The sequence below is a fragment of the Patagioenas fasciata genome, chromosome 18, assembly GCF_037038585.1.
Source record: "Patagioenas fasciata isolate bPatFas1 chromosome 18, bPatFas1.hap1, whole genome shotgun sequence".
NCBI classification, from domain to species: Eukaryota; Metazoa; Chordata; class Aves; order Columbiformes; family Columbidae; genus Patagioenas; species Patagioenas fasciata.
In genome coordinates this window covers 11289092-11315063 of record NC_092537.1, presented here as the reverse complement: position 1 = coordinate 11315063, position 25972 = coordinate 11289092, and the positions used below count along the sequence as shown (strand labels likewise).

Sequence of the window (25972 nt, the reverse complement as noted above, 5' to 3'; positions counted from 1 at the left end):
GTCCCTGCTCTGGACAACTTGATACTGTTGACCAACTTTTCTTCTAAAGAAATGTTTTCCATTTCCTATGTTTCCTCACCATCTTTCCCTGAAGACAGCGACTGTCCTCAGTACCCTGAAAAGCAGGAGCCGGCTTCCAGTTATTAGGACATAGAAGACTTAGGAAGATGCATGGGATGAGTCATTTGTTTTTCCAAGTGATGTTCACCATGAAGAGGTCAGCTCTCTGTTCAGAGCCCGTTGCTGAGTCATTTTTTGGATGACCTTGGTTAATATTGCATCACTGGATTCCAGATCCAAGTCTTGCTTGCTCTATCAATTAGTCGCTGACCTTTGTGATGTATTTTGTGTTCTTGAAACAAAGCAGGGAAAATGAGGTAAAATGAGTCTTCTGGGAACCTGCCCTGCAGGTTTTCTGTTCTTTAATAATTCTTCTTGCTCTGTCCTGGTTGAGTGTTCATGGGTAAGAAGGCCAACAAGGCCAATATCCTGGTGGGGGTTTGTTACAGCCCACCCAACCAGGATGAAGAGGCAGGTGCAATATTCTGTGGGCAGCTGGGAGAAGTCTCCTGATCGCCAGCCCTTGTTCTTGTGGGGGACTTCAACCCACCAATGTCTGCTGGAAATACCACACACAGAGAGATTAATAGTGTTCTCTCCTCACTCTGGGGTGATGGTCTGCTGTCATTTTTCCTGCCACCTCGGTCTCTCTTTGTACAATTATTCTTGAAGTGTTACCCAAAAGTTTCCGAAGAAGCAGCAAATAGCTCTGTGTGCAAGCTGCCACCCTTTTTGGTGTGAGAGAGGGGAAATCTGAGTACCTGGTTACCGTGACGTTTGTAGAAAGAGGAGAATTTTTCATGCCTTTATTCCTGGCATTGCTGTGCCAGGGACGGCTCCGCAGGCCACCCATGGGAGCGCATTAAATATTTCAGCTGTGCCTTCCCGAGGCGGCGGTGTGAGCCCTCCCCGCTCAGCGCTGTCTCATCAGGCGTTTTCATGTCTGGGCATCAGGCTGTGTGGGAAGGGAGGAGAAATGGATGTGACAGACTGGTTTTGCTGTGGAAACGAGCCTGGCATTAAAGGAAATTTGTTTGATGTGTTGAGGGGGTGAAACTGGAGGAGTGAAGTTCATAAATCTGCATTCCTGGTGCTGCCCCCAGGATACCACTAAAGAGAGTGGATTTAGTTGTTTAGGCGTAGCTCCTGTTTCTCTCTTTCCACTGCACAAACACTATTAAATTGTCTCTGTTCAACTGTGTTTGAGCTGTAGCCTCACTGGGGAAGTGTGATTTGTTTCCTTACACAGGTGAGGGAGGCTGGAGGTCAGCAAACGTCCCCCAGATGTGGCGAGGTCTGTTAGAAGAGGGTCCTCAGCTCCCACTTGGATCATTTCCACTGGGAATTTAACATGTTGCCCAAGCCAAACTGGGCAGTAGCACACACCTTCACAGTAACACACACCTCTGGCCTTCCAAATGTTTCATTCGGGCAAAGCCCCAACTGAATTTCTTGATTTTAAAATCCTGACAGTGTTATAGCAAGTCATTTACCCTTCCGCTATTACATGTGCTTGGCTGAAAGAAGGTTTTGTCAGAACATTTTCTGTTCTCAGGGGCTGTGCTGAGGGCTGAATTTACATCAGCTGTTGAGTGCTGGTGGGTTTTAATCCCTCACTTGTTTTGTTGTGGCCACGTAAACCCCTAAAGCTCCCATTCATGTCTATATCCAGCACATCATTTTTGGGCAGAAGCTCACAAGCCATATCTGCTATCAGTGAAGCCTCCCACTTCAGTTTCCTGCAATCCCCAAAGATGTGGAGCTGAACAAGAAGCTGCTGCTGAGTTTCCTGAATGAAGGGATTACATGCTCCTGAAGGCTGGAGTCATCTGGATTTACAGTTGCGTCTTTGCCCAGGTGAAAACAGCATTGTGGTGCTGGGCAGCAGGAGGTGACAATGACTGAAGCGCACAAAGAGGCTTCTAAGAAACCGCTCTCCACTTGAAGCTGATGCCGAATGTCAATAGCTTCAGTTTATATGATTGCAAATCTTGCTCTCTCTTCTGGTATAAAAATGGAATTATCAACAAAAGCAAGTGTCTGACTTCCCTTCTAGTAAGTACTTTTATGTAGGTAAAGATGTATTGAAGGAGCATTAAGTAATCCTTTATGCGCCTGACCTCAGGACAGGGAAAAACTCCATGGTCTGCACAGAGCCTGTGGAAATTAATCGATACGGTGCTTTTAGAAAGAGACTTTCTGTCTTCGAGTGAGAGCCAGTGTGAGCTGCCCCACCATGTGAGCGCTCCAGCCTGTTGCTGAAAGTGCTCCTACCTTACGCGTCTGAGTAGCTGCTTGGTGGAGCTGCTACCACTGCTGTGCCTCGTGGCTGCCAGCTGAATGGGGGATCCCTTCTCAAGCTCATTTGACATCACGAATTGGAACAGAAGTGTGATGGGAGCGGCTGAGGGACCTGTGGGGTTCAGCTGGAGAACAGGAGCTGAGGGGAGACCTTCTGATCTCTGAACTGCCTGAAAGGAGCTCGGAGCCAGGGGGGGTCGGGCTCTGCTCCCCAGGAACAAGCACCAGGAACAGAGGAAATGGCCTCAAGTTGCACCAGGCGAGGTTGAGGTTGGATCTGGGGAACAATTTCTTCCCCAAAGGGCTGTGGGGCATTGGAACAGGCTGCCCAGGGCAGTGCTGGAGTCACCATCCCTGAAGGGTTGGATAGATGTGGAGATGAGGTTCTTACGGATGTGAGTTAGTGCCAGTGTAGGTTAAACAGTTGAACTTGGTGATCTTAAAGGTCTTTTCCAACCAAAATGATTCTATGATTCCACAATGTAAAGTCCCTCAAGCCTTGGGCGTCTGACAAGGGCTGTATGTGTCAGCAGATCACAATAATGATGTTTATGGTGTGAAAAATGGCCTTAGTGCCACAAGTCTGTAGGACCTGATGGTTGTAAGGGAACTGATGGGCATCTTCTTCTGCCGTGTGTGTGCAGGGTGCGGGGGGGAGGAGGTGTGTTGCAGGGTGTGCCTGGCAAGCAGGGGGTTCCTGGTGCACAGGACCTCCTCAAAACCTGCACGTGGCAAAATAACACCTGCTCTGTTCTGTAGGTGTCAAGGCTGAGAAGAGAAAGAAAGCGTAGCTGAATTGTAGTGCGTCATCGCCACTGCCAAACACATATGTACAGTGCATGCGTGCCTCTGTTAGAGGGGACGTGATGTGACACCAGATCTCGTGTTCAAAGAGAGGTGACAGCTGGGTGTATTTGGTTTTCTGATGAGAACAGCTTGCTGCAAGTGCCTGGCCTATGGTGAGGCTCCTGATTGCACAAAGGCAATCCCAGGAACAGCTGAAATGAAAGTTTCCACCTGCTTCCCATCAGATCATACTCAAAGCAGCATTTGCATTGCCCTGGCACCTCAGTCCTCTTTCCAGGCAGGGAGCAGGGCTGGGACAACCTCAGCAGCTCCATCTGCTGATGGGGTTTCTCCCCTGCTGGGTTCCTCACCGCTCGCAGGCTGCTCCACTGTGTGCACCACACACACCGACCCTGACCCAAGCAACCATGGGCAAAGGAGAGCAGCAAATCTTGCTAACAGCTAGAATACCGCTTTTCTGTGCTACCGCGGCATTGCTTGCTTTGCCCACAGGCCCTCTGTGCTTTTGAGTGCTGCTCAGCCCCTCCGGAGTGTGACCCTGTGCTGCTGTGCAGGGCAGGAACAGGTTGGTGCATGTCTGTGCTCCCACATGTGTTTCTTCCCTCCAGGTGGATGAGCTGAAGGCCAGGCTGGCAGCCCAAGAAGTGGAGCTGAAGCAGAAGAATGAGGATGCTGACAAGCTGATCCGGGTGGTAGGAGTGGAGACGGAGAAAGTGAGCAGGGAAAAGGCGATTGCTGATGAGGAGGAGCAGAAAGTGGCACTTATCACCCAGGAGGTCGAGCAGAAACAGAAGGACTGCGAGGAGGACCTGGCCAAAGCTGAGCCTGCCCTGGAGGCTGCCCAGGCTGCTCTGAACACCCTTAACAAGGTAGGGTAAAGATTCCCCTGGGAATCCAGTATCTGCCGACTGCATTGGAGCAGGGGGAAATATCATCTGATGGCCCAAATTTTTGGGCAATGTATTCACCCTCCTCCAGCTTCCTCCCAGCTGGTGCATACTGGGTTCTTGGTGTAACTTAGAGTAGCAGCAAGGCTGCACCAAGTTGCCTTTTACTCATGTTTATGGAGAGCAGGAGGAACTGGAGGTGGGTGTTTCGTTTGCACCTCTTCTCCACTGTTGGCTGGCTCCACTGCTCGTTGGTTCTGCCCCACAAGGAAGGGAAGGTCACCTTAGAATCATAGATCCATAGAATCACAGGATGGTTTAGGTCGGAGGGACCTTCAAAGCTCCCCCAGTGCCACCCCTGCCATGAGCAGGGACACCTTCAACAGCTCACGTTGCTCAGGTCATTCCCCAACTTATACTGGAACCTGGACGGACCTACAATTTATCTTGACTTGAAGTTCACACGGCATCCTGGAGCAGAAAACTCCTGCTGCACCCAGGGCAGAGCAGTGGCCAAGCACCTGGTGCAGCTGGAAAATCAGAATGAATCCCATGATTGCAGCAAGGCAAGGCTCTGTCATGCCTCAAACCATGGCTCAGTCATAGCCCCGTTGGGGGAGAGGAAAACAACTCTCCGTCATCAGGAATGGGTTTGCTGTTTAATTAGCTTTCAGAAAACATGGCTTTGCTGCAGAGATGTGTTGCTTTGGCTCTTGTTCCTGGAAGGGAAAGGACTGTACAAAGGGAAAATGTTTGTCTCCTTATTAGTTTTGTTTTCATGCTGGAGCTGTAGAATATTTCGTTAGGCAAAGATTAGGGAGATGCTGGGATTTTTCTCTAGGGACCTGTGAAGCTGCAGTAGCAGAGCACTGGAAGGCATGGTCTCCTTTACCTGCTGATCGGAGATGCGCCGGAGAGCTTGACCTGCTTACTAATGTGAATAATCTGCAATATTTGTGTGTGTATATACAGTTTCTCCCCAATTATCTGTCTTCTTTGGGCAGCACTGCTATATGCAACATTAATATGGAAAATAGTGAGAAAAACTGTCAAGTAGAATGCAGCAGTAAATATACATAGTTAGCTACCAAGAAGCTCAGTAAGTATGTGGATACATGGACATTTCTGTGCCAGTGTCACCTGCTAGTTTAAAAGAAGAACAACCATGTCTATTCAGACTTGTATAGTATATGCATAAAATAATTAAGGTAATAAGTATATGGACCATGATGGATGCCCAGCAGGTTATGACAGACCCAGCACAGAGCACCTGCAAAATCAAAAAAATGCAAAGCCAGATGTGACAGTGAGTTTGAAAACTTAGGAAATCAGGTTTTAGAGACAAAAATGCCCTTTATCTCTTGCAGTGCAATTTGTCTGCGGGCTGTTCCTCAGCACCTGCATCCCCTAAGGAGTGCAGGACATGGAACTCGGGGGATCTGATGTTTCGACATCGTCATCTCATTTTGGGAGGAGGGAAGGAGGAGATGAAGGCACAGCGACTCCGGGACTGCCTTCCCCTGCCCGTGGGTCTCTGCTTGGCACAAAGCACTTGCAAGAGGAGGCAGAGTTGTCTCTCTGGGCAGCCTGTGCCCGTGTGAGAAGGAGGATGGTGCTTGGCCAGTGCTGCTCAGTCTCCGCACAGGTTACAGAGAGCAGAAAACAGTGACAGTATCAAAAGCAACAAACTTGCCATGCAATTGCCTGCAAGGAATATCCCCCTGGAGATGGTCCAGAGACATCTGAGGATGCCATAGTGGTTCCTGAGGCAGGTGGCACTCGGTGTCAGTGTCCTGTCTGGTTTCCATCCTGGGGATACTCCGGTGTGCAGAAGAAGAATTTAGAGTGATATAAGGTTGTAGCATGGAGGGTGTTGATCTCTTCTCCTGAATAGCAAGCGATAGGATGAGAGGGAATGGCTTCAAGTTGCACGAGGGGAGGCTTAGATTGGATATCAGGAAAAATTTCTGAATGGAAAGGGTTGTCAAGCATTGGAACAGGCTGCCCAGGGCAGTGGTGGAGCCACCATCCCTGGAGGGGTGGAACAGATGAGGTTCATAGGAACATGGATTAGTGCCAGAGTCAGGTCATGGTTGAACTTGATGATCTTGAGGGTCTCTTCCAACCAAAATGATTCCATGATTCTGTGATTAAAATGCAACAGATTGATGCTGTCAGGGAAAAGGGCAGAGCTCCTTTTACCTGGTACTCAAGTTCATCAGCGTGGCGCTCACCATGGGCTTGACTTGTCCTCTTCCCGTGGCGCCAGAAACTCTCACAATAGGGAAGGAAACCAGGCACCCCATGCTGCCCAGGGCTTCCTCCATCTCCTGACCAGGACAGCATCATCCTCCCCTCCACCCAGGGCAGTGGCGTCCCCGTTCCTGTCATGCCGTGAAGTGTTCACTTCCTATGGAAAGAACAACAGCACCCACTCAGCATCCCATTGCCAGCAAGATGCAGGCTGTGAAAGACAGGCTGCTTTGCCAGAGCCCCCCAAGCAGCACCCCCAGCACACGGGGGCTCCGGAGAGGCCACATCGTCCGTGCTGCTCCCGGCTGAGCTGAGCTGGGTGCTGGGGACACAGGAGGGAATGTCGGGCTGCTCGCCTGTGCTCACGGTTGGCTCCGTGTCATCGAGCATGTTAATTAGAGACGTTTCACACTGGAAATGCACACAGCTCCCAAGGGCCTGTTTCTGCCAGCTCGATGATTAAGAAAAGCTCAAAGCAAACGAAGACACATTTAGGAATAGATTCGTGGCAGATACCTTTATCTAAAAAATGAATGCTCAGAAGTACCAGACTCTCGCACCTTGCTGCCACAGATAGAAACTGATAGAAGCAGAACATCAGAGAAAATAGATTAAAAACTATTCAGAACTGATAGAAACAGGAGCTGACTGAAATTCATAGATTTTCCTTAAACCAGTGTTGAAACAGCCCTTATCCTTGTTTTGACAACAGCGTGTCATCTGAGCGCAGCTGAGTTACCCGCGCTGGTTTTTCCTATGCTAAAGCTAAATCGTGTGTGCGTGGAGACAAGATTTAAGATGTCAGCAGATCAAATCCTCAGCACTGCTTTATTGTCACAGTTGCAAGGGTGTTAGGAAATAGGTGCTTTCTCCGCAATTCACCTTTTTTTAACTTAGGTTAAGATTCATCCCACTTTCTATTAGGGACTCACTGAAGCTGCCTGTGTTGGCAGTGGAGGAGGTGGATTAGCTGATTTTCTTGTGAGGGGACTGTCTGTTCACCCCAATGACTGCCATCCTGCTAAAGGTGCTTTGTTTAAGTGCCTAAATTTGGGCTGGATGATGGCCCCAGGGGTGCACACAGATAGTTCAACAAGACCTCAGTGCAAGGGTGTCTGGCACAGGGAGTATTTGAGCACAAAGAGAAGAGCTTCAAGGCAGTTTTAGAGGGGCTGGGGGCAATTTGAAGAGGTTATTATTTGGAAAGTTTTCCTTTTTCCTTATCCTGATCTTCTGAGAGGGCAAAAAACCTCCTGCAGCAGGGAAAGGGTGGGAGTGTGAGGAGGAACATGGGGCTGGGCTGGTCCGGGTGCAGGGAACTGAGCACATGTGCTGCAGACATGCACAGCGGTGATTTAGAGGCAAGAATGTTTGGGCTGGAAGAAACCCAATTTATCAGATTGATAGCTTGGGAGCCTGACTCTATTAGTTGCAAAGTAGAAAGCAAACCCATTAATTTTTGTCTAACAACCTTGTTTTCCCGTTTTCAGAAGAATCTGACGGAGCTGAGGTCCTTTGGCTCACCACCTTCAGCTGTCAGCAATGTCACCGCAGCCGTGATGGTGCTGATGGCCCCAGGAGGAAAGATTCCCAAGGACAGGAGCTGGAAAGCAGCCAAAGCTGCCATGGCCAGGGTGGATGGCTTCCTGGACTCCTTGATCAAGTTCGACAAGGAGAACATCCATGAGAACTGCCTCAAAGCCCTTCAGCCCTATTTACAGGATCCCAAGTTTAAACCCGAATTTGTGACCACCAAGTCCTTGGCGGCGGCCGGGCTCTGCTCCTGGGTGGTGAACATGGTGCGGTTCCACGCTGTGTTCTGCGAGGTGCAGCCCAAGCGGCAGGCTCTGAGCAGGGCCAACGCCGAGCTGGCGGCTGCCCAGGACAAGCTGGCCAGTATCAAGGCCAAGATTGCTGTAAGTGCTTGCCCTTCGGTGGGAGCAGTGTAAGGGAAAGGGACCTGGGGGTCCTGGGGACAGCAGGGTGACCATGAGCCAGCACTGGGCCCTTGTGGCCAGGAAGGCCAATGGTGCCTGAGCTGGATCAGAAGGGGGGTGGTCAGTAGGTCAGAGAGGTTCTCCTGCCCCTCTACTCTGCCCTGGGGAGACCACACCTGGAATATTGTGTCCAGTTGTGGCCCCTCAGTTCCAGAAGGACAGGGAACTGCTGGAGAGAGTCCAGCGCAGCCACCAAGATGCTGAAGGGAGTGGAGCATCTCCCGTGTGAGGAAAGGCTGAGGGAGCTGGGGCTCTGGAGCTGGAGGAGAGGAGACTGACGGGGGGACTCATTCATGGGGATCAATATGGAAAGGGGGAGTGTCAGGAGGATGGAGCCAGGCTCTTCTGGGTGACAACCAGTGATAGGACAAGGGGGAATGGGTGCAAACTGGAACACAGGAGGTTCCACTTAAATACGAGAAGAAACTTTTTCATGGTGAGGGTGGCAGAGCCTGGCCCAGGCTGCCCAGGGAGGTTGTGGAGTCTCCTTCTCTGCAGACATTCAAACCCGCCTGGACACCTTCCTGTGGAACCTCAGCTGGGTGTTCCTGCTCCATGGGGGGATTGCACTGGATGAGCTTTCCAGGTCCCTTCAACCCCTGACATTCTGGGATTCCGTGACTTGTCACACTGGTCACTGCCTGGGGAGAAATCCTCCACTTTGGAGCAAACTGCTTCTCTGTGCTCATGTGTGGAGTGGGAATCCAAAGATTTTTTTTTACTGCTGCTTTCTACATTTCATCTGTTCTTCGACAGCCTTGCTTACACCTTGAAAGAAAGGCTAATTAATAATTCTTATTATTCCCACCTAGTTTTTCAAAACGTAATTTACCTCTACACCTGGGTCCTCAGGACACTCATTGTCTCAAACCAGTGTGTTCCTGGGGGGGAAGAGGAACCGGAGGCTCATTCAGAGCACTCATAGCATGTGCTGGGCTGGTTCCCTGCGCTCAGTCCCCGATGATGGGTGTGTTTTGCAGGATGATGACTGCTGAAGTACGAGGCTAAAAGTTTGTCCCTGCACAGCTCCCTGATGGCAAATCTTGTGCATCATCCTTATTTAGTTTTTTGCTAATTAAAAAAAAAAAGAAAAAAGGCAGCGCAGCAGGGACATCTTTACCCAGCCTGGCCTGGGGTGTCTCCAGGGATGGTTCATCCACCACCTCTCTGGCCAACCTGGGCCAGGCTCTCACCACCCTCAGGGCAACAATTTCTTCCTCATGTCCAGCCTGAATCTCCCTCCTTTAGTTTAAACCATCACCCCTTGTCCTATCGCAACAGGCCCTGCTCAAAAGTCTGTCCCCATCTTTCTTATCAACCCCATTGACGTATGAAAAGGCCACACTAAGGTCTCCCCGGAGCTTTTCTTCTCCAGCTGAACCCCCCAACTCTCTCACCTGTCCTCCCAGCAGAGCTGTTCCAGCCTCGGATCATTTCTGTGGCTCCTCTGGCCCCTCTCCAGCAGGTCCATGTGTGTCCTGTGCTGAGGACCCAGAGCTGGACCAGCACTGCAGACAGCAAAAAAACCCCACAAAAAACCCAGACAAATAAGTCAATAAAATCAAAATACGTAAAAAATATTGACAAGTAAGTAAAAATATTGACTTATTTTGGAACATGTGCCCCCAAACCTGCCTTTTCTTAACATGCTGTGGATCTGGCATCCTCCTTCATGAGTGAAGGATCCTGTGTGTCTGTGCCTTCGTACTGACACCACAGTGTGTGCAAAATCCCCTTTAAAAACCAACATGTGTTGTCAGCTGGGCTGACAGTTCTGTGTTGAAATATGCGGCTTTGCGATGTGCACTTAGAGAGGGGCAGCACTGTTCCTCCAGCCCAGCTCGTGCGAGGACTCATCTGTTCCATCTTCGTTTTAGAAAATATATAGCTCTTTTGATGCCTCCTAGGCTTCTTAAAATGCTTACTACACTTTTTAACTAAAAATATTAAAGAAAAGGCTGCAGATTCCTCCAGTAGCCCCTTCCTGCTGCAGAGGTGGGCACAGCACCTGGAGCAGGGCTGGATTTAGAGCTATTTAGCCTCTAATTCTCCCATCTCAGATGTGAAATACAGCACTGGCAAACATTTTTTTATCCCTTTATGGTTCTTGTTTCTGAAGCTTTTAATGTCTGAGCTTTTTCTCTTCTTTCTTTTTTCGAAGAAGTGGGATTTGGTTAAGGAAGTGGCAATCCCCCCAATCTTTGGGGGGATTACTGGTACCTCACCAGCATGCGCTTGCAAAACTGATTGGTTTAGGTGCGTTTTCCCCTCTGCAGGTGGGTAATGACACACTGCTCGGCGCAGGGCTGGATCTGTAGGGATATCCCTGCTTATCAAACTGTGATATCTTGGATACCTTCATTGACGTGAGGCTGATTCATACCTGCTCACAACAGGGCCCTGAGCTGCCGCATATCTATTTTTAGGAATAAATGAGACTATTTGGATTGTCAAAAATACTTATCACTTTGCCTGGGAAGTAAGGTCACTACAAATCTGGGGAGGGTAGATATAGAAGTGAGAGCTGTCCTCCCAGCTGCACACAGATGTGTTTGTGTGTTACTGCAGAGTGGGTCTGGTGGGCATTGCAGCTCTGACCTGTTCTCACAGCTCACGCTCATGTATCAGATTGTGCTTGTGTAATGGGGTTTTATATATAGGAGTGTACGTATGCACACGCATTCATGTACCTGCAGGGACAGAAACTTTTTGTGTTATTAATTCCAAGACAGGTCAAGGAGGGAGCGCTTTGTGTTTTCCAGTATCCTGGAGAGCTGCAGATACTGGAATGGAATGGAATGGAATAGAATGGAATGGAATAGAATGGAATGGAATACGATAGAATGGAATAGGATAGAATAGGATAGAATAGGATAGAATAGAACAGAACAGAACAGAACAGAATAGAATAGAATAGAATAGAATAGAATAGAATAGAATAGAATAGAATAGAATAGAATAGAATAGAATAGAATCCTTTTTTATTTTCAGGTTTGTTTCTAGTGTAGCTCAAACAGCGTTAGAGTGATTTACGAGCAGTTTATCCTTAAGCAGTTTGCACTGGGTGGAGATAAAATCGGTTATTACTTCTGCCTCTCTTATCAGAAGTGAGATGCTCCAAGTGCTTGTGGGAGCCCTTGATTTGTTTTAGACCTGAGTGTGAGCAGCTCTGGCCAAGCAAAGGGACAGTGTGGGGGGCTCCAGGTGCTTTGGGAGCTTCTGCCCCTTCCCAGCCCTCAAACACTTTGCAGCCGGCCTGCACGTGAGATGGTCCCACCTGGAGCTGCTTGCGCTCCTCTGTCACAGTGTCCAAGGCAGCTCAGGCAGCTTTAGGAGCAGGATCACTTTATTGACTTCTATGTCATAGTCCTTTCTAGAAAGAGGGCACAGGAGGTGTGTTCTGGCGATGGTTCAAGCCCCAGGAGCCCCTTGGGGTTCTGCGCACAACTCAGCAGAGCCTCAAGGACTGGACCGAGACCAGAGGGGCTGCAGCATCAGAGAACAAAAGACTTGGTTTTCTTAGCTGCCCTGTTCATAGCTATAGCACCACTCATAGGTGCTTGGCCATAAGGACCCCTTTTCCCAGTTTAAATTCACACCAAATACATTAGTTTTGCAGGTTCTTCGCCTGTGCCCTGCGCTGAGGGTGTGAGTTCCAAGCACACAATGTAACCCAGGACACGGCTGCTCCGCGCTGCTCCTGCTGCCGCAGGGGGAGTATCTCTCCAGAAGGGTTTGCCTTAAAACTGTGCTGTGATTTTCTCCTTTTATTTTCTTTTCTCATGTACAGCGCCTCAACGAGAACCTGAGGAAGCTCACAGCCAAGTTTGAGAAGGCCACTTCCGACAAACTCAAGTGTCAGCAAGAAGCCGAAGCGACAGCGTGTACCATTGCTCTTGCGAATCGACTGGTGAGTGTCAGCAGATGCAGCTCTGGTGGCATGAATGGGAGGTACCAGGTGCTGCTGAGATGCGAACCACGTGCGCACAGAACGTTACATCCTCTCATTTTTTTGGAATATGTTTCCTGCACTGCAGCAAGTTTCAGTAATGAAAATGATTTTGCATTGGCTGTTTTCATACATCAGGGTAGGCACTGCTCGTATTGCTATACCCTCTTCACAGGTCTCATCTCCTTTTTGTTACTTAAAAGCTTGATCAAGTACTGATGAGCCAAAACTATATTACTCAAAAATCGTATCATTAAAAAAAAAAAAAAAGACAGGAATATGCCAGTAGCTTTGCAGGTTTAGAAATTATGAAAAGTTAATAGTGAAAAGCTCTAAAAAAGCAGTGCATGTCTCCATTATCAGTCCATCGCTATGCATTGCAGTCTATTGTATCTTCAAAATACGCAGCCTCCTAGTCCTCTGCAGGGGCAATGCCCTTGTCACTACTTCACAGATAAGACACTGAGAGATGATGGCTTCTGTTCACACTAGCTGGAGCCCCAGCTCACATCCAGTGCCTTAATTGCCCTTAATGCTTTGCATTTTGGCTTCCGCACTGGCTGTCAGCTCCGAGCGAGCCAGTTCTTCCTCTGAGCAATGGAACGGGGCTGCAGGAGACTGACCGGTGCTTGAGCTCTGCCCTGCCAGGCGGTGGTGTTGGAGCTGGTTCTAGCAGCTGATTCTGCTGACTCAAGCTCCCCCTCTTGCACACAAAGGCACCATTATCATAGAATCACAGAATCATTTGGTTGGAAGAGCCCCTCAAGATCATCAAGTCGAACAGTTAACCCACCCTGGCACTGCCCCATGTCCCTGAGAGTGTCATCTCCATCTATTCAACCCCTCCAGGAATGGTGACTCCAGCACTGCCCTGGGCAGCCTGTTCCAATGCCCCACAGCCCTTTGGGGAAGAAATTGTTCCCCAGATCCAACCTCAGCCTCCCCTGGCGCAACTTGAGGCCGTTTCCTCTCATCCCATCGCTTGTTCCTGGGGAGCAGAGCCCGACCCCCCTGGCTCCAAGCTCCTTTCAGGCAGTTCAGAGATCAGAAGGTCTCCCCTCAGCTCCTGTTCTCCAGCTGAACCCCCCAGGTCCCTCAGCCGCTCCCATCACACTTGTGCTCCAGCCCCTCACCAGCTCCGCTCCCTTCTCTCAACTCTCTCCAGCACCTCAAGGCCTTTCTTGGTGTGAGGGGCCAAAAACTGAACACATTGATATAATCTCAGTGGAAAGCCCCAATTTTTCCATGTTTTTAAAATATCCGACATGCTAGACCTGCAGGGAAGATGCAGGTGGAGGTCTGGACTTAGGCAGTTGCGTTCCCACATTGCAGCTCTTCATGTGCAGAGCTCCTCCCGTGCCCTGTTTTGGGTGAGGGATATGTGCACAGCTGCCGAGCCTGTCCTGTGACCTGGCAAAACTCACTGAAACGTGTGGCCCCTGCTTTGTGACCTGCAGCCTGGGCCTGCAGCAGCCCTGAAAGGCAAGCGGCCGTGCTGCTCTTCCTCCCAGTGGCAGGGGAGATGCTGTGTTTGAACCGCTCTCTTTCCCAAGAGACTCGGCCTGTATCTCCAGGAGACCATCCTGCCTGCTCTGCCCATCTTCAGGGATGCAGGTTGGTCTCTGTGTTGTTGAAGCTGCTACTGCTGGTGGAGCTGGTGGCAGCTGCATCCCAGTACAAAGGTATGTCTAGAAGTGATGCAGGATTCTCTGATTGGCTGTAATCTGTATATAAAGTAAAATATCTGTTTGCATCTATCCCAGTGTAGCATGCAGTGATAAATATAGAAGTCAAATGGTTAAGCTTTTTGCTTTGGACATGTGGAGTTGTGCTCTGTTCCACATTTCGTACTCTCAGACCTTCTTAAGTGACCTTCAGCAAATTGCTTTAGCCTGGATTTTCAGAACTGTTTAGATTTCGGGTGAGTTTTCACAGACACATGAAAAAGGGCAGGAAAGTGTTCCCCAAAAGTGCGGAGTTCACCTGCTACGTGCCTGGGTACTGGGAAACTTCGGAAAAAAGACCCTTCATCTTGAATATCTGTGTGCCTGCGTTGGAAGAGCCGCGTGCAGCCCGGCTGCGGCACAGGCGGCTGCTTTGCCGACAAATGCGTTTGGGACTCTGAGATGCTCAGATATCCGGGGTCAAAGACAAACAGCAGAAAAGTCCCTTCCTGTGCCGATTTAGATCTGTTTTATGCAACCGCTGAAGGAGTTTTATGCTTTCATGTTCTTCAGGTTAAATCTCGCTGAATGCTTCTGAAGCATTTAATTAAAACAGGAAAGTAGCTTTTTCTTTTGAAAGAGCCATTGATGTTTCCGGGGAGATTTTGAAGGATGAGTATTGCCCTGTGTCTTTCTGCAGACTAACAAAATCACATTGAACGTGTGACATGGAGGTAGATTGTGGCTCACATAGAAGAACCACAAAATAGAAGAAAATATTTCATTAAAAAGAAACATAGAAATGATGGTTGCAATTCTTTTCATATAAATATGTGTGTGTGTGCTTTACACTGAATACGGCTTAATTTCACCTTGATTAGTACCACTGTAGTGACAGATTGTCACCTGTGATGTATCTTCCTACATGATTTTTTTTAAGTTTGATAATTTCCTTTAAAAGCAACTATTTCAATTCTGAAATCAAGATAAGACATAGGAATCAAGTTTTAGAAAATCTTTCTTTGGTTGCAACTGCATTTTTAGCAATGATCTCTGCACTAGTCTGTGGTCTGACAGCACGGAGTTTGTGTCATGGGCGGTATAACCTCAGTGAAGCAATAGGAATATATTGGCTCTGAAACGTGTTCTTTCCCTTGCTCATGACCTGGGGACGCTCACAGGTTTCTTTCATCTTGAAATGCTTTGGGTGCGCTGGTGACTGGTTTTGGAAAGAAACATTTCCCTGTGCAGGCATCAGGAGATCTTGATGTGGTTATGCACAAACCGCTGCTCCCACCCTGCTCTTTATGGTGTGCGAGTGGGAGAAACCATGCGTGGGTCTGTCTGGTCACCTGTGGGTGATGTTGGCTGCTCCCATAGCTATTTCAGTCTCTTATATGTACTTAAAATGGGAATGTTTAGGTGCCTGTGTTTCAAGTCTCTCATTGAAGCAAACAGAGGATGGTAAAAAGGGAAAGGAGGATGCGTTAGTGTGTGCAGTCTGCTCTGTGCACTGAGAGAGCTGGATGGAGGAGGGTGGTTTGAGGCTTTTTGGGCAGATAAAGGACATTGCTTGGGTATAGGCTTTCTATTTTGAATATGATTCTTATTTTTAAGCCCTGCCAGTCCTTGCTGAGGCAATCATTTGATGGAATTTGAACGTCTGCTCAAGTACGGTGCATTACCATGGCAGGCACCCTTTCCTTTCGTTGTCAGAGAAAAAACAGGTGGAAGCCAATCGCTGTTCCTGCATCTAGGATCACACCAACTGAAGCAGCATCCTGCCAGGGTCCTGCAGCACATGCTGGTGTGCCGTGACCAGGGCGTTCTGCTTACTGGGGATCATACGGAAAACACTGGAAATTCTTGGCATTAGGGAGGATTTAAAATTCTGGGCAAGACCAGAGTGACCGGTGGAAATTATCAGAGTCCAATGCAATTTGTTGGGAGAGGAGAAGCCCTCAGTCCCTGGGAAATCACCTGCCTCTGCCTGTGGCTGGGATAAGCTGCAGTACTTGTAGCGTTGGTTTAACAGAGTATCCATTTGCTTAGAGGCGTTTTTATTTAGAGGTGAAATTTTATCACGCTTGCCCTAAGATGGAGAGAAGTGCTGGAGGAGTGGGGACACCATATCCAAGGCCGTGTTGATCACATCTCCTCCCCACCCCATGGCGAGGGAACAACTTGAACCGAGACTCTGTTGGGTTCCTTGACGCTGTGAGTATTGTGGGGGGTTGCAGGACAGAGCTGCTGCTGGCAGGTGTCACAGCTGAGGGACACGAAACACAGCCAGCTGGAAACACGGACGAGAACGAGTTATGTCAGCGCCAGTTCCACCAGCTGTTTGAAAGGCCTGGGTAGAACGCACGCAGCTTGTGTGGCTGTCAGACCTGGATCGCTTTTGCAGTGTACAGGAGTTGATGTTGTGCAACACACACCATCTTCTGTGTCACCTCTGGCTTTGATCTCGGAATAGATCCTGACAGCCCGTACTGATGTGCAGTATATTTGACATCCAAGATGTGTCACCTGTGTGACTGTGGGCAGAAATATGTTCCCAGGCTTTGAAATACATGTTTGAGGTTGTATGAAGAGTGCACCTAACTAGAGACAGTGTTGCTTTGGATTGAAAAATGAAGCGGGGGGATGACAGCAAGCTGAACTGTTACAGTGCCTTAATTGTAGTCTGGCATGTCGTGAACTTTCGACAACCTGGGGAAGATGCTTCAGGATCAAAGGGACAGGGACCAGGGCAAGTCGGTGGATCTGTGCACCACAAAAGGGATGATGGATGATGGGTGGAATTTGTGAGTGGATATGTTCTAATGTGCCAGATGAAATTTAGTGATGACAAATGCAAAATAATGCATGCAGGGAAAACGAACTGTAATCATGCATTTACATTGATAGGTCCTAATTACACTATTATCATTCACAGAAGAGCTCTCGGAGTCGTTGCACAGAGTTCTCAGAAACAGCAGCGTGGCACTCGACTAGAGGAAGAGAGAAAGATGGAATACTAGGAACTGGTAGGAAAAAAATCAGGGAGCAGAAGTTAAACAATGATTGTATCAGACCTGTGGTGTGCCTGTGTGTGCTGAACACAGTTGGGTCACAGCTCAGGAGGCTGTAGGTGACATAGAAGTGCAATGAAGGGTGCAATAGCTTCTATATGTGAAGAGAGGAAATAGATTAGGACTCATTGCTTTGGAAAAGAGATGGTGTACAGATAGAATGACTGAACAGTTTGGTTTGAAGGGACCTTCCCAGCTCCCCCAGTCCCACCATGAGCAGGGACATCTTCACCAGCTCAGGTTGCTCAGAGCCCCGTCCAGCCTGGCCTGGGATGTCTCCAGGGATGGTTCATCCACCACCTCTCTGGCCAACCTGGGCCAGGCGCTCACCGCCCTCAGCATAAACAATTTCTTCCTCATGTCCAGCCTGAATCTCCTTTCTTTTAGTTTAAAACCATCACCCCTTGTCCTGTCACAATAGGCCCTGCTCAAAAGTCTGTCCTCTCCTTTCTTATCGTCCCCTTTTAAGTGTGGAAAGATGTGATACCTGATCTGTGTAGATGTGATCTACATATACTCAGGTCCACACTGGTACCAGTACTGTTTACATCTTCATCAATGACATAGACAGTGGGATCGAGTGCACCCTCAGCAAATTTGCAGGTGACACCAAGCTGAGTGGTGCAGGGGACACACCTGAGGAACAGGGTCCATCCAGAGGGACCTGGACAAGCTCAGGAAGTGGGGCCATGTGAACCTCATGGGGTTCAACAAAGCCAAGTGCAAGGTCTTGCACCTGGGTCAGGACAACCCCAGTATCAACCCAGGCTGGGGATGTGGGGATGTAGGGATGGAGAGCAGCCCTGTGAAGAAGGACTTGGGGATGCTGGGGGTAAAATACTGGCTGTGAGCCGGCAATGTGCACTTGCAGCCCAGAAGGCAAATCGTATCTTGAGCTGCATCACAAGGAGTGTGAGCAGCATCGAGGGAGGAGATTGTCCCCTCTGCCCCGCTCTGTGAGACCCCCTGCAGTGCTGGTCCAGCTCTGGGTCCTCAGCACAGGACACACATGGACCTGCTGGAGAGGGGCCGGAGGAGCCACAGGAATGATCTGAGACTGGAACAGCTCTGCTGGGAGGACAGGCTGAGAGAGTTGGGGGGTTCAGCTGGAGAACACAATCTGATGAACAGATCATGTCATGTAGACCTAAGAAAGACAAGATGTGGTGTTAATCATATCAAGAGCAGGCTTCATAGCAAACCTAAGGGAATATCAGCACGCGCTCAGATCAGCGAAAGGCTCTGGGAAAATCTCTGCAGCTTTGTGAGTAGGATGTTGGTTCATGTTCATGAGAAAGTAACCCAGCTGAAACAGGTATAGGAACAGCTCTGAGGATGAACGGTGCAAAGAAACATCTGTGGCTTCTCTTTCTGCTGCTGGAAGGAGTCAGGCTGCCCAGAATGCAATTTTCACAGATTTATAAAGGTAGAAAGGCCATCAGATGTATTTTTGTTGGTGTCTGCAATTTCTTGTGTTCATCGGAATAATCATAAACGATCTGGATGAGATGGTGTGTAAGCAGGTCGCAAATTTCTCAGTAATATGAAAGCGATAACGATGGAGACTGTCTATAAAGAATTGTAAAAATGATACCAAGTAATGGAGGTATGAAATGCCAGGTAGATAAATATAAAGTAATGTATATTGGAAAAATTAGTTTTTACTCTACACAGGCTGTAAGTGATGCTGAGCTGGTTATTATCATTCAAGAATGAAACGATGGAGTTACGAGTTCTGTTAGTATGTGAGCTCTGTGCTCCCAGAGGCAAAAAGCCCCAACAAACCCAAAACCCAAGCTGAAATTGGATGTTAAGGTTTATTAGGAAAAGAAGAGAGAACAAAACAGAAAAAAAATCACAATATCGCTATATAAATACATTCTCAATAAGCCTGGAATGTGCAGCTGTGCCTCCGCCCCCTCTGCTGTACCTCAAAGGATGCAGTAGAATGGGAAATGGTGCAGAGAAGGTAACAATGAAAAGAAACCGGATAATAAAGATTACATCGTTCGGTACAGATAAAGATTGCAAGGACAATCAAAAGGCTTTGTCTGTGTGAGGAATTATTGAATAGGCTAAAGCTTTTCAGCCTCAAAAGGCGACAGCAGAGTGGGTGTCAAGGGCTTGAAATCATGAGTGGTGTGGAGAAGGTGACGCAAGTGTGATTGTGTCAACAGCTTTTAGGAAATGAAAAGTTCAGGCAGCACATAAAAGAATGTAATTCTTTTTACAGAAAGCAGAGCTAAACTGTATATCTCCTGGCCACAGGATGCTGTAGATGCCAGAAGGTTGGTTGGTATCCATGGCAGCTTAGACTCAGTCTTGAAGGACAAAATCATCAGTGCTTATTAAGCTCTGTTTCAGAAAGTCCTTAAACCTCCAGTTGTGTGAAGCTGGGGGATTATGTCCGGAGCCATTACCAGGTACTTGTTTGTAAGGCCTTCCCAAGCCGTCTGTTGAGGGCTGCTGTCAGCAGACAGCATGCCAAAGGAGTTGGACCTTGGGTCTGGCCTGCTAGAGCTGGTCCTGTGGTTCTGTCTTTCACAGGGGAACTAGATCAAGGCTTTTTGCTTAGCCAAGAGAGCATATTCCCCACAAAATACTGGCAGCTTATAAAAGTATCTGGAGGTAAACCTGATTGGATATTAGGAAACATTTCTTTACAGGAAGGGCTGTGGGGCATTGGAACAGGCTGCCCAGGGCAATGGTGGAGTCACCATCCCTGGAGGGGTTGAACAGATGGAGATGAGGTTCTCAGGGACAGAGGGCAGTGCCAGGGGGTGGGGGAACAGTTGGACTTAATGATCTTGAGGGTCTCTTCCAACCAAAATGGTTCTGTGATTCTACGAGGGTGAAAGAAGAGCTGTTTGACCTGGAGGACAGTGCCTGCATGAGAACCAATAGCAGAAACTGGCCAGGAGTAGATTTGTGTTGGGAATCAGGAGGTGATTCCTAACCCTTGGAAGGCAGAAAGTTTCTTCTAGAATGGGACTTGGCCAAGTTGGAACGTGTGATGGTGGAATTTGAGGAGGATCTGAAGGTGGTGCCTTCCCGTCCTGGGGACCTGTCTTCTGCACATCAGTTCAAGCTGGCAAAATAACCCAGTTTAGAGGAACGAGTTGTTCAAGGTGTTCACAAGACTTATCACAAAGATTTGTGTTAGGGCTGGTCCTATTTAACATTTAACAGTGACCTTGAAGAAGGAGATGGTGTCGTATTATTCACATTTGCCTCACTTAGGAGGGGTGGTTTGCAAGAGGAAGATGTAGAGGAATTTTTAATGAAAATGAGAAATAGGAGAAACAACCCTAAGCTCACATGGACTGCATACTGAAGAGGAAAAATTGAAAGTGCCGGTTGGCCCTGGTACCAAAGGCCTGTGAGCAGAGGGGATCTCTAAATTACATGGGTGCTCCCAGGGCCCCTCGATGTCAGCAGAGTGGTTGTGAATTTGAGGATAAGGTTTGGCTTTTGCGATCTCAAATGCATGAGGTCAACACAAAACTGTTTGGGGTTTTTCTGGCTTCTGGACCTGAAGGATGCATCCCATTCGTATTTCCAAGCCATGCTTCCCAGTTAATAGTGCTGAAGGGAAGGGAAGGGAAGGGAAGGGAAGGGAAGGGAAGGGAAGGGAAGGGAAGGGAAGGGAAGGGAAGGGAAGGGAAGGGGAGTGTGTCGGGATATCTCTTATAATCACCAAACTGCAAGATTTCAGGAATGAGGGGCCAGTGGTACCCTGAAAAGTACCAATGGTCAAAGTAGTTTTCAGTACCTGTAGAGATATCCTATTTTACAAGGAGATGCTCAACCCTCTTCAAAGCTGATAACCCCCCATGTGGAGTGTTCATGCATTGAATGCTCATGAAAAATGTCCATGAAGAAGCGTTTTCTGGACAGAGACTTAAGGGCAAGGAAAATGTAGACCCGAGGGGACTGTGATCAAAATACCGTCTACCCAGGGTAATAATAAAATGTGTGAAACAGATGAAGGTTGTGGCTGTTAGAAAGAGAGCTCTGTGTGAGAGAGGGTGTAACAAGGTGTGAATCTGTGGCATTAAGGTAATTAACATCTGACATCTTGATATTAATTCCTGCTGGGGAAGTGATGGATCCTCCCTTGATTTTAGAGGAGTTGAGAAGCAAACACCTGCGATTCAACTGCAGGACCAACCTTTCACTGAGCGGGATGAGGCAAGGTTAGCAAATTAACCATCGAATATTTTCCATTCCCTGGTTTTAAACTCTAGCAAAATACAACTGACATCAGGAACAAGGTATGGACATGGCCAGGTCCTGAGGTATTGCTTAAGGAACCACTGTAATGATCAATTTGACTTGGAAATTCTAGGTTGGGGGACTCGCCTCTGAGAATGTGAGATGGGCTGAAGCTGTGAAGAACTTCAAACAGCAACAGAGCACCTTGTGTGGAGACGTGTTGCTGATTACAGCCTTCATCTCCTACCTGGGATACTTCACCAAGAAATACCGTCAAGAGCTCCTGGATGGGATCTGGAAGCCGTATTTGCATCAGCTAAAAGTAAGTTTTGCTTCCTCTGAGAAGTAATTGTTACTAGAATTAACACGGCCATCAATTGTGGTGTTCACAGGGGATCCCCCAGATGAGGGGAGCCTCCAAATGATGGGACTGATCCCCCAAATGTCCTCACCAAGCTGAACTGAGGAGCAGGACTTGGTCACGCCTGATTTACACCCCTCTGGGGAAGCTGCTGTGGTGTCCTTGCTCCACACAAGTGACCTGGTTCCTCCGTGTACACAGGAAAATCCTGATAAGCAACACAGACAGGGAGCCCTGCGCAGTTGTGCAGCTGGAACTCGGTGTCAGGGCTGGCCTGGAAGGAGGTTTGGAGAAGGGATTGCTTGGAGCAGGCAGAGCTCCCTGCCAGCTCTCTGGTAGGCCTGGAAAAACTCCAGATGATTCTTCATGCTGGCCACAAGCTCTGTTCATGCTGGCCGTGCCTCTCAGCTGGTTTTCCCCATGTCTTGCTGCTTGGACCAGATGGAGAGTGTCGCGCTTGAAACTTGTTTAATATTTCACTGATTTTTACCAGGTCCTCTCATGCATTGGGAAATGCAAGTGCTCAGTTTCCTGCAGGGTTGAGCTTTTGCACATCAGTACTGTAACTGGATGTTATGAATCCTGGTGGAATGCCAAGAGGCTTTTAAGTAAGGTCACAACCGGGCAGTGCATTTCTTAACGCTAACTGAAGAATTTAGTTAAGAAAGGCAGTGTTGTTTCAAAAATGATCTGACTCTGTGCATAGAAATTTCAACGAAGTACCTGTGTTGCTAATGGAAAATTAAAAGCTCTTTTCTATTCAGATAACCAGCACAGATATCTTTCTGGTTGTCACAACCAGAAATGGCCTCCTGAGCCAGAGAAGTGTTTCTGGAACTGTTAATACTGTTCTGTAGCGCAGCAGCAGACTTACCAGGGTGGTCATTATGTTCTTCCAAGCTGTCGTCTCTGAGATCTTGTACATGGCAGCGTGTGAGCTGGACCTGCTTGGCTGGACTGTGGCCCTTGGGGTGCTTTGTGCTCTGCAGGCAAAACTCTTGGGGATGCTTGTTTAATTTGTGTTCATTTACAACAGGATCATAGAATCATAGAACAACCCAGGTTGGAAGGGACCTCAAAAGATCATCTGGTCCAGGCTTTTGTGGGAAGGGCCTTGATGAGATTATCCAGCACCTGGTCCAGTTACATCTTGAAAACCTCCGGTTATGTGAACTCCACCACATCCCTGGGGAGGTTGTTCTAATGAATGATTGTTCTCATTGTAAAAAGCTTGTTATATTGAGATGAAACCTCTTCCAGTGCAACTTGTGCCCATTGCCACTTGTCTTCTCCATGTGGCTCCTTGTGAGACAGAGCCTCTGTCCTCTAGGTAGCTGCCGTTTAAGTATGGAATTCTGTGATGAGATCTCCTCTGAGCCTTCTCTTCTCCAGGGAGAAAAGACCTAACTCCTGCAGTCTTTCCTCACAAGGCAGTTTCTCCAGCCCTTTGATCATCTCTGTGGCCCTCCTTTAAACCCTCTTCTAACACTAGCTCAAACTATCCTGTAGAATGGGAAGCCACTGATAAATACAAGTTATCAGTTTCTAATTAAACTGACTTTTCTTGAAATATTTTCCTTGCTTATCCCAAGTAGCAAGCAATAGCATGAGAAGAAATGGCCTTAGGTTGCACCAGGGGAGGTTGAGGTTGGATCTTGGGAACAATTTCTTCCCCAAAGGGCTGTGGGGCATTGGAACAGGCTGCCCAGGGCAGTGGTGGAGTCACCATCCCTGGAGGGGTTGAACAGATGGAGATGAGGTTCTCAGGGACATGGGTTAGCGGTGGACTTGAAAGTACTGGGTTAACGGTTGGACTCAATGATCTTGATGGTCTTTTCCAACCAAAATGATTCTATGATTCAGTGTTGCAAGTCACACTCGTCACTTTTCACCAAGACGCTAGGAAGCATTTCTCCTTTCCTCCCAGGTACCAATCCCTGTAACTCCGTCCCTCGATCCCCTGACCATGCTGACGGACGACGCTGATGTCGCTGCCTGGCAGAACGAGGGGCTGCCAGCTGATCGGATGTCCACTGAAAATGCCACCATCCTCACCAACTGCGAGCGCTGGCCCCTCATGGTGGATCCGCAGCTGCAGGGTATCAAATGGATCAAAACAAAGTATGGCGAAGACCTCCGAGTGATCCGAATTGGGCAGAAGGGGTAAACATCAGCCTTATCACATCATAATACCTTGTAATGGTTATCTGCCTGTTGAATTTGATGAACAGCGTATACTTAACTGTGACCAGCTGGGCCAATCACGTTGAGGAAAACTCTCAAATGTATTTGCATATTAGCTTCTTATTCATTACCAAAATGATAAAGATTTCTCATTAAACAGAGGACCTGTTTAGTGCTTGGCTCAGTTACCATAGAAACTCCTCTGAAACTGTGAATAAAGACAGCCTACGTGCTGGAGGCTGGGTACGTGTGATGCTATAGCATCCTCTGTCGGGCTTGTCTTATGTGTCATGTCCTGACTCAGTTTCTCCCAGGAGGCTGAATAGGGCTTCCCAAGGCTTGGGAGAAGTGAGCGAGCCTGGGCACAGAGGTGCAGCTGCCCTGAGGGTCACCATGCCCTGAAGATCAGCTGGGCGACTCTACTCCAACGCCGCCATCAGCTCAGAGGTTCTCACTGCAGCACCTCTGCCTTGATCTGCCTCAGGTTTTTCTGGGAAGGCTTTTCTGCTCCTGGCTCTTCTCTCTGGTCAGTCTCCTTCTCTGAGACATTCAAACCTGCCTGGCCTGACCTGTGTGATCTGCTCTGTGACCCTGCGTGAGCAGGGAGGTTGGACTGGGGGATCTGCAGAGGCCCCTTCAAACCAACCAGTCTGGGATTCTGTGGTTCAGAGGAAGGAACTGGCAACAGGTGAGAGTGACCCAGACTTGATGCTTGCAAACTCACGCAGATTTAGAGATGACTTGGCCTTGCCCAGGTTGTTTTGCTGGTGCCTCCTCCACTTTCCTTATAGAAAATAACAAGAAGTTATTAGATTTGGTCTTGTGTGGGATGAAAATACAGATCATTTTTCTTTTTCCCGGTCAATGCGGTCACCATGCTTTGTAGATATTCAAAGCAGTCTGGGGAAAAATAAGGAGCCCACAAGAGGCACCTAAATACAAACCTTCAGGAAGGAACAAGAGGAATAGACCCTGTAACATTCATTACAGCTCACTGGGCAAACACAGCATCTCTTTTCCCCCTCCCTCTCCAGCCATACACCAGGCTGGCACATACTCAAAATATCAAAAACTAGATGTTTAAGGCATAACATCATCCTTTGTTTTAATTAGGATGGAGGGAGTGCTTCAAGGTTGTCACACAAGGAACCTAAGTTTTAGCCAGTGCAGATAGCTGGAATGATTCAGTGCAAGCGTGATGAGGTAACAGTCCCTGGAGAATCCTCAGTTCCAGTGCAGCGCCCTTCTCTCCTCTTTCTAGAGAAGTAAAATAGAATCATGGAATAGTTTGGGTTGAAAGGACCTTTCCTGCTCCCCCAGTGCCACCCCTGCCATGAGCAGGGACATCTTCACCAGCTCAGGTTGCTCAGAGCCCCGTCCAGCCTGGCCTGGGATGTCTCCAGGGATGGTTCATCCACCACCTCTCTGGCCAACCTGGGCCAGGCTCTCACCACCCTCAGGGCCAACAATTTCTTCCTCATGTCCAGCCTAAGTAACTTGTGTGAAGTGCAGAGAAGCCTTGCAGGCGAGAGCTTGACCCTGCCCTTCCCAATGCAAAGCATCCCAATGCTGAGCATCCTCGTTTCGCACTTAGGCACTGGACAAAGTAGCTCAGTTCCCTCATGAGGAAAGAAGTTGTGCTAAATGTGACCCGAAACCATGGACACAACTGAACTGAAACCTGCTTTTCGTCCTTGCTTTTATGCAAGATCAACTGCACCAGCAGGTTCCAGTGGAAACAAAGTATTTGCTAAAAATGACTCCAAATTGTCCCAACTTTGTTCACTGATTTCCATGCTGTTTTCTTGGGACAGAAGACACAGTTATTATTGCTTGTACTTGGGAAGCCTGACACCTGATTCTCTTTGTTGGGCAGCCAAGACTCTGCCAGTTCCGCTTCCTACACTGTGTGTTGACACTGTCTGACCCCTCTTTCTCTCCCAACTGCTGGTGTGTGTCTGCAGCTGCCACCACAGTGTGGGATGCCCCTCTGCCCCCTCGCATCCTCCTTGCTGCAGAGCATCACATCCAGCCCCGCTGAGACCAGTGTCAATGCTGTTTCCCACAGGTATTTGGACACAATGGAACGAGCCCTGGCTGCGGGAGAACTGGTTTTGATTGAAAACCTGGAGGAATCCATGGATCCAGTTTTGGGGCCGTTACTAGGGCGAGAAACAATCAAGAAAGGAAGGTGAGCTTGAGGGTGGTTTAACAGCATGT

At 48.4% G+C, this 25972-nt stretch overlaps 1 protein-coding gene across 13 annotated transcripts in view; it reads left to right on the top strand.

The window, feature by feature from the left end:
* Positions 1-25972, top strand: part of LOC136109597 (dynein axonemal heavy chain 9-like) — a 191971-nt gene that overhangs the window by 92397 nt on the left and 73602 nt on the right. For 11 of the 13 annotated variants that reach the window (XM_071816766.1, XM_071816753.1, XM_071816758.1 and 8 more), the window contains 6 exons: positions 3777-4037; positions 7799-8224; positions 12096-12215; positions 21341-21529; positions 23496-23731; positions 25821-25943. In XM_071816766.1, the coding sequence (XP_071672867.1) occupies positions 3777-4037; positions 7799-8224; positions 12096-12215; positions 21341-21529; positions 23496-23731; positions 25821-25943 (1355 nt within the window). Of the gene's footprint in view, positions 1-2001; positions 2116-3776; positions 4038-4925; positions 5362-7798; positions 8225-12095; positions 12216-21340; positions 21530-23495; positions 23732-25820; positions 25944-25972 lie in introns of those variants that run through there. The other 2 variants (XM_071816763.1, XM_071816764.1) reach the window with 2 other exon arrangements.